Consider the following 8,351-nt stretch of genomic DNA (forward strand, 5'->3'; position numbering starts at 1 on the left):
TGCAGGATAGCTGCTCGATTGCCCCAGACTATGTAGTGCATATGTTTATGTACTTGTGTGAGGCTTTCAAGTAGCAAAAGGAGGAGAGGGAGGACTTTATCAGCCACAGCAGATCAGTGAAAGCCACATTTAGAAGGGCCTTTAAGTAATTAGCAGAAGCTGCAGGGATCCACCCAAAGTGGTGACCAAACCCACCTGCTGGTTATTTTATCCAATGTTAGTTCTTGGGATAAGCTCTTTGTAATGGAACCAGATCTATGCCAGAAACTGGTCACACTGGGATTTATGTCTGGCCAAACTAAAAAGAATTCTGTAGAGTAGCAGTGAATTGTCTGGTGTCTCACTCTGACCTAGGATATTTCCGTTTTCTGTCCTCTTAGCCCCAGAGCTCCTCTGATCAGAAATATTTCTATTTTCTGCTAAGGACACTGTGTGATAGGAAACAAAGTGGTAACATTTTTGACTATAGTATTTTCATTTTCTTGTGTCTCCACTACACGTTCTATTTATTTTTTTAAAAAGACACAATTCACTGATTTTTTTTGGTGTATCTCCCTTTCAAAGCTATTAAATAAGTGATAGTGGATTTGAGATGAAATTCAGTTTCTGTAGCAGTAACTGCTACTTCACCTTGGCCAGCCCTTCTGGTATTAGTACCAACTTGCTCTGAATTTAAATCTTGACCAGTAGCATTTCCAATCTACAAGTCTATAAGAATGTGACATTTTACTGCCTATGTTCTGTGTAAAACAGTCATTACTGAAGAGGACACTGTTGATGTGTCAGGGTAGAATAAGTAGAAATGGCAGGCAGTGTTGAAATATTGGGAAAGTAAGCGGAATCAGGACTGCAGCTGAAGTTAGAAATGTCGCAGAGTGAAGACAACAGAGCGTATAAAAGAACCCATAACACGTTCCAAAAGGATACAGAATTGTTGAGCTTTCAGAACAAACGTAATCAGGGAAGGAAGGGAAAAACTTAGTGTAGCTGGAATACATTTCTGCAAGGTTTTTCGGGTTTCCTGTGTAAACAGCTCTGATCATTCATCGCAACTCCTCTTCTCCCTCACCCCCTGTCATCCCAGACAGTTCTCAACTACACATAACATAAAGATTGAAGGTGAATTAAATGGATTATACAGTGATTCTTTCTGTAAGAGCCTTTCTGCTTTTTTTAAATGTCAGAAAATGCCTTTCCGTTCTGACTTGCACTGGCCTCAATTTTTATCCATGCTTTCCCCCTGCTTTTCTGTTTAGCTGTCATTTTCCATTCGTAATCATGCGTTCTCAGCATATTTGTAATTGCAAAAGTAGAGGCCTGGAAGTTGGGACTCTGGAGTTCTATTTGTGCCTCAGCTTCCCAACCTCAAAACAGTTACTTACCTACTCTGTAGGGAGGTGGTGTATTTTGATTTTTTTTTTTCTAAAATCTCGTGTTCTTTAGTTGAAAGGTGGCATAGAGGTACACATTATTCTGCTCCTTCTGTTTTAGCTGCTGTGTTAGGGGATTATGTCAGTTGCTACTCAGTTATGGAATTGACATGTCTATGTCCCTGAAGCAGGGAGGGATAGCTGAGATGTCCTTTTGAGTCCTTCACTTAACTATATTCTAGCTGATTGTGTGCCTTTAGGAAAGGAAGAGGGATTCCTTATGTTTAGTAGCTCTCCAGTTTAGTATCAAAAAAGTTCTTGCTATCTGGGGAAAAGGGCCTGGTTTGTGTTAAAAGTTTGAGACACCAGGCTAGTTTCAGCCTTGAGTGTTGTGATACTTGCAGAGTTTAGATTTATTTATTATTTAGGAGGTTTTTAATAAGTTTACAAATCTTTGCCAAGTGAGTATCAGAAATGCAACAAATATTACAAGTTAGCTTTTGTTTAAAGAGACATTGTACAGGAATATTGTCATCAGATCTTTATATTTAACATATTATAGAGTGATTATAATTAAAATCCCTATGTTGTTTCTAGTGGTCTTACTAAATTGAGTGATATCTCAATGTACACAGTTAACAGATAGACCTAGCCAATCTGATGTATAATATTCAAAAAAATTGGACAGGTATATTGGGTTTTTTTGCAGGTGAATGTATTTTTTCTGAATATTAAAGGTAACCAAATATCTAACTATCTATTTATCCTCTGTCTATTTTGATGGGTACGTAACTGATGTGTTAATTTTTCTATAACAACCACCATCTATATATAAATATAATAATTTTAACCAATCCTCTATGGTTGGGCTATTTTTCTTTTTTCAATGTGAGGCTGCAATCAGCCAGGCAGCTACAAGCAGATGAGATTAATTCTTCATTTCCATTTTTTGTGATCATTTCCATTAGAAAGCCTTCTGAGGATTAGCAAAGGATCATGTGGTAATAATATCCAGCAATTTGTGATATTTGGTTACTGATTGTATCCTAATACTCTCTGACTGGACATGTCCACCATATAGGCAAAAAATAATCCTCTTTCACCACAATTTCTCCAACATTTATCCCCATTCAATCTATATTTTTTAACCTGACTGGTGTGAGGTACCACTGAAACAGTATCTTAAAGAAGTTTTATTTTATTGTGCTGCATACTGAAGTTGTTGGTACTCTTTTCCAGATCAGACCCCATTCTTCTGGGGTAATTTGTCTACCCACATCCTTTTCTCAGTGTGTCCTATATAGACACTATTTTGTTAGGAAAGCTGTCTGCAAAGATTAATATAAATTAGTTATATTTTTTGTTTTGTTACCAGGTTGCCATCACTTCCATTATAATTAGCTTTCTGTATAGAAAGGTTTCAGAGTGGTAACCGTGTTAGTCTGTATCAGCAAAAACAGAGTCCTCTCTAAGATACCACAAGGACTCTTTGTTCTTTTTGTATAGCAAGGATTGTCTAGAAAGTTTAGAAACATTAATGCCTGAGTTGAGAGTACGGGTACCAGGACAGAGTGGGTCAGTTAAATTTAGTTTTGATAGCTAAATAAGTTAAAAAAGTTTCTTGACTGAATAGCTGCCTAGCCGTGCATGTGTATTCCATTGTTCTCCCAATGTTTGAAGCTCTCTGGTTTGCGATTTGGATTAAAATCTGGACTATTTGCAGTGGGTGTCATTGGCAAGGGAGAAGAGCTTATTTTCTCTCTCGTTCTATCCAAAAGCCATAGCGTTTTGCCTTTGCTAAAGGATGTCATTTTCTGGAGGGTGTGATTTTTATTAATCATGGTAGCATAGCAGTGTGTACACTGCTGCAATATTCTTGTTCATTAAAGACCCAGTGTTTCACTGGGTAAATGCACCCCCAGTCCACTACTATTTTGAGTTGGTTGGCTTGATAGTGCCATAGACTATTTGGAACAGCTAGTCCCCTCTGATGGGTCTGTACAAAGTTACTGGTCTCACTCTTGGTATTTTCGTATTCCATATAAATTCTAACAACGTCCTCTGTATTCCTATAAGTGTTTTCTAAAGGTAAGTGATAGTAATGAGTCCTAGAATGAATGTTATCCTGGAAACAAAAAAAAGCTTTACTACAAATTAGCAATGGTCCATGGCTTTGCTGCTCAAGTTTACGGTAAAGTTGTGTGTGAGGGTGGGCAAGTGTTTGCATTGGTTTGTGAAAGTGGCGCATGAGGTGTTCGTTGAGGTGAGGGGCTATGTGTGCTTGAGGTTGTTGTGCTGAGTATGTCTGAGGGTATTGTGTTGGGAGATTCTGTGCTGATATGTGAGAGTAACATTTGACGGGTGTGTGCTGCGGTGAGTGGCTGTGCGTGTTTGGGATATTTTGTGTCACATTGATATGGCAGGCAGTTGAGCCAAGTAATCCACTATCAGTGCAGTCTCCCTCATACAACCAATGAAATTGTTTCACCCAAATTAGCTGTAGAGTTAGGATGGTGATATCACAATGGTCTGGGACTCTTGGCATGGCATAGATACATGCCTTACTGTAGCTATACACCCACAGGTGTAATTCAGGGGGTCACAATGGCTTAATATCAACATTTCTGTAATACTGTACAAATATTAGTTTATGCATATTTAACCCTGCTTTTCAGCATAGTGGATTATTGATCCTGATCTCTGGCATGCTTTAGTTTTAATACGTGCAGTAACTTCTGTAACTCTCTAAATGCAACCTTGTACTTGATAAGTCCAAGAGACAGAAGCAAGGTGCCAGCTATACAGTACTACAAAATGCTGGCATCTGATGCTTTATCTGTTGTCCTAATCTTTCTACTTTTTCCTCTTGGATTTTCTCTTATTCTTATGTTTCTTTAGAAATCCTCATGGTTATTAACAAGGGGAAATCATAAGCCCAAACAAGCAAGTTTAATAAGCAAACCTTTTATTCACCTCTCAGACTGTATGCCTGTGCATGATCACATAACTAGACAGACTCCATGGTTGCGTTTTAAAACTATTTTAGTGTTTTTCTCTTTTAAAAGAGAAAAAGAGAAAAAAAAAAAAGCCCAAGACAATTTAAAATGTTTATAACTTTATAATTTCTGCTTTCCTTGTGTCCTTTTAGGGTGTATGTCAGTTGCCAAGCGAAGAAGATGGAACCAATTATCCATACAGGAGAATTGATATCAGGTAAAATTTAAATGGAATAGGCCTGCACTCCTAGGGTAGAACATGCATTTGTTAAAGCATCATCCAAAATGGGGGCATTTGTCATGATTCCACCTCCTCGTGTGTATCATACAGAACAGGACTGCACAGCCCACACAACTTCATGATGGGGCATTTATGAAAGTGCTATGTCCCAATCCCTGACTGCAAAGCAAGCCCCCCTTCTCCTGATTCCAAAACAAGGATCTTCATTGCTATCCTTTCCCTCCAGCAATTACTGAACGGGGAGGTTTGTCAGGGTACTGTGCCTTAACCGCTCAGTAGTAGTTTAATGGCAAGAGTTGTTGCACCACCCTTTCCTTTTGTATGTGCCTGTAGGATGATGGATTTTCAGGAATATTGCAATCTCTCTGGTGATGTTCTAGGATTAGTTATACAGAGTCCTGTAATGTGGTGCCAGTAGAGCATTGGGTTTTGCTGTAAATGGTAATAAGATTAGAGAAACTGTGCCTCAAGTGAATTCCAACTGACTTGGAACTGAGATTTTGTTTTTTGGTTCTTTTACTCTAGGCTGATCCCCAAGGATCAATATTATTGTGGGGTACTGTACTTCACAGGCAGTGACATATTCAATAAGAACATGAGAACTCATGCCCTGGAAATGGGTTTCACAATCAACGAGTACACAATCCGGCCCTTAGGAGTTACTGGTGAGTTTGGTCTCTACGCAAAGTGCTCTTTCCGGTCTCTCTTGTTGTGATGCTCCCCAGGGTACTCAGGGTTGTGAGGCACTTCACTGCCTGCCCTTCGTGTGAAAGGGTCTTGTCTGTGCCTGCTGTAGCTCAGCTCCCTGAAACCAAACCCCTCTGGCTACACAAAGACTGCTTTCGAGGCCTCCACAGATCTCTTTTTGTGCAGGCTAATAATAAGTACACACCAACCCTCAGAGTCCTCGGCCCGCCCCTTGCAGTGTCCCACTCCTGTCACTGAATGCTCACAGAAATTAGTAGATTGGCTCTCCCCCAGGGAACAGTGTACACACATTTGTTTGATTCAACTGAGAGTCAGCTCCTATATAACATTACAGCACTGAGATATATTTATAATGAAAACAATCATAAGTTTATTATTAGAAGCTAAGATTTAAGACATAGTAAGGATAACAATGGAAGCAGAAATGGTTATATATAAAACACACTTCCTAGAGTTAGAGGTTTTAGTCTGTTAAAGTAGTTTATCTCACCTAAAGCAGTCTCCTAGCATCTCCAACCAACATGGCTGAGATCGCCCTTTCATGAATGCAAAAAGCACTGTCCTTTTTGGTTCCTCAGTGGAGGATAAAGAGGTGTTCTTCTCCTTATAGCCCCCCCAAATTAATTGTTTTGTCCCCAGAATCAGGATGACCCCCTGTAATTTAGTCTCTCGTGTCTTCCCATCCCCTTTACTCCATGTGCAGATTTGGCTTCCATTATATTGGCTTACAATGATTAATTTACATAGACAACAATGTGACACATGAATAGGTTTCCTTTGTGTGACTCAAAACCTGTTTGTCCACTCCAGCTTGGGAGACAGTCTTCTTAAAACATATTTTCAGTACACATACACAACTCCTGAAATATCGTCCATACATAGATTTTTGCAACACTTCTGAGGATCGGTATGACACGCTTTTATTAGATACCTCACTTGACACTTTTTGGATATAGTCTACGAAAGCAATGTGGTGGGTCTAGTGAGTATGTCAGGGCTGCCAGGAGTTGTTACAGAACAGTGAACCCTTTGCCAGTTGGCATTGAGGGGTTGTTAGGTTCTCAGGACAAGTGTGAACCTTTCTTCTCCAAACAGACCCATACGCACATAATAGTATTTCAGGATGTTTCAAGGGCTACTGCCAAATGCTACAGTTAAATGTAGCACGCTATTCTCTCTGACTTCAGAGACCTACCTAGTATCAGGAGACACAAGATATCCCCCCTCTGGGTCTGCCTGATCCAGCTCAATGGAATTTTGCCATTGATTTCAATGAGAACAAGACCTGGTCTATTTGTGCCACATAGGGCAGGCATCTGTTTTCCAGCACTATAACAAGACTGTAGCTTTCTGTTGGTTTGGGATGGGCATACTGTCTAATTTTAACTGATGGTGTATATTTATAAAGCTGTGTCAAGAGCTAGAGTTCTAGGATTGACACTCTGAGGTTGAGATACAAAGTTGCTGCATTTACAGTGATACATTCAACATCTTGTGACATATTGATCCGGGTTTTTTTGCATAGAAGATGTAGTTTTTAGACCTTATCTAACTATTAACCAGACTCCTATTTTCTTTTTCATTCATTTACGCAGCTTCTTGGTTTTCAGACATCAGCCTGTTTTCTCTAGATAAACCTGTCCTTGCTTTATAAAATGGTGTCTGCACAGCACTGCTACTCATAATGCCTTGCAAAGTTGCTGTCCTTCACCCGTCTGTCACCTTTACTGTGTTTGCAGGAGTTGCTGGGGAGCCCCTCCCAGTAGAGAGTGAAAAGGATATCTTTGACTACATACAGTGGAAGTATCGAGAGCCAAAAGAACGGAGTGAATAACTTGCATTCGTAGGTTCACTAGCTAGTGCTCACTTATTTTGTAGCTTTTATGAATAATCATCGGCGTCAAAACTAGGTGCATATTTATTGCTTGAACATTACTTCAGAAGGTGTGTATTACTGACACTGTTTTTAAACAATAGTTCCATGGCACTAGAGTAAAATGTGTTGTAAAAATTAAATCACCTAACATTGCAATTTGATTACTTTCCTTTTATTCAAAAATATCTTTAATACAGACATGGTTTTTATCTGAATTTTAATTAGTCCCTTTGCTAAGGTGCTAAGATAAGTCTGCAGGGAAAATGAGGAACCAAGCAGCTCCCTCACGATAAAAGTTCTCATAGATTAAATTGGGAATTGGTCCAGATTTTGTCTTCTAATAATAAATTATAGTCTGCCTTTTTCTCCCTGGGATACTAGATATCTGTGTTTAGAAAGCACGGCTTTTGTTTTATTACTTTCCCCTACAATTTCCGTGGAAAAATGTGGCTGCTCAACAAGGACAGTTACCATTCATGAATTCAATGGTGGCTTCTAAATAAGATATTGTATTTGTTTTTCATAAAAGTCAATGTACTTGTCATAAATTATATTTAAAATATTCACCATGGGAATAGATTTATGGGTGGCCAAGTTAGTAGGTGCAAAATAATGAATTAAATATCCCCTCTTGTATCTGACAGTAACAGCATTAGTCCATGGGATCACTCTCTCCGCGTAAAGAAAACTGCATTTTAATTTTGATACATTTCCCTGAAGTGCTGCAAGCCAGAGGTCAAATCTGCAGACTTCACAACCATAATAAACTTTAAAAATCTGGAAACTGTATCAGATTTCTGTTAAAACATGTTGGAGATGCTCAGCACAAACTCAGCTATTTATTATTAAATATAACAGATGAGCAATTGCATAAGGAAACAGTTTGGTTTAATAGCTATTTACTGTATGTTAGGATCATAGCACTTAGGGAAAGGAATTAGCAGATATTCAAGTCCAGTCCTATAGGTCTTCACCTCCTGCCCTGAACTATAATTGTGCACTGTAAACTGACTGCACATTTCATCTCAATGGTGACTGTTTAAGTGGCAGGAGAAATTTTATATTTTTAATTATACAGCCAGTAAATATGTTGGCAGACAGAGCACTTTGGAGTCTTTAGATGAGAGGTTTTATGACAGGTTTTGCATTGATAGCAATTA

General features: G+C 38.9%; 1 protein-coding gene across 3 annotated transcripts in view; it reads left to right on the plus strand.

The window, feature by feature from the left end:
- The window catches only part of POLB (DNA polymerase beta), a 40,716-nt gene that overhangs the window by 23,273 nt on the left and 9,092 nt on the right, over positions 1–8,351 (plus strand). For 2 of the 3 annotated variants that reach the window (XR_010561124.1, XM_065397942.1), the window contains exons 12-13: positions 4,519–4,583; positions 5,133–5,272. Coding sequence is in view for 2 of the 3 variants with exons in the window: in XM_065397942.1 (XP_065254014.1) it covers positions 4,519–4,583; positions 5,133–5,272 (205 nt within the window). In the remaining variant the exon portion in view is untranslated. Of the gene's footprint in view, positions 1–4,518; positions 4,584–5,132; positions 5,273–7,054; positions 7,346–8,351 lie in introns of those variants that run through there. The other variant, XM_065397941.1, reaches the window with a different exon arrangement.

Source organism: Emys orbicularis, chromosome 2 (assembly GCF_028017835.1).
Source record: "Emys orbicularis isolate rEmyOrb1 chromosome 2, rEmyOrb1.hap1, whole genome shotgun sequence".
NCBI lineage: Eukaryota > Metazoa > Chordata > Testudines > Emydidae > Emys > Emys orbicularis.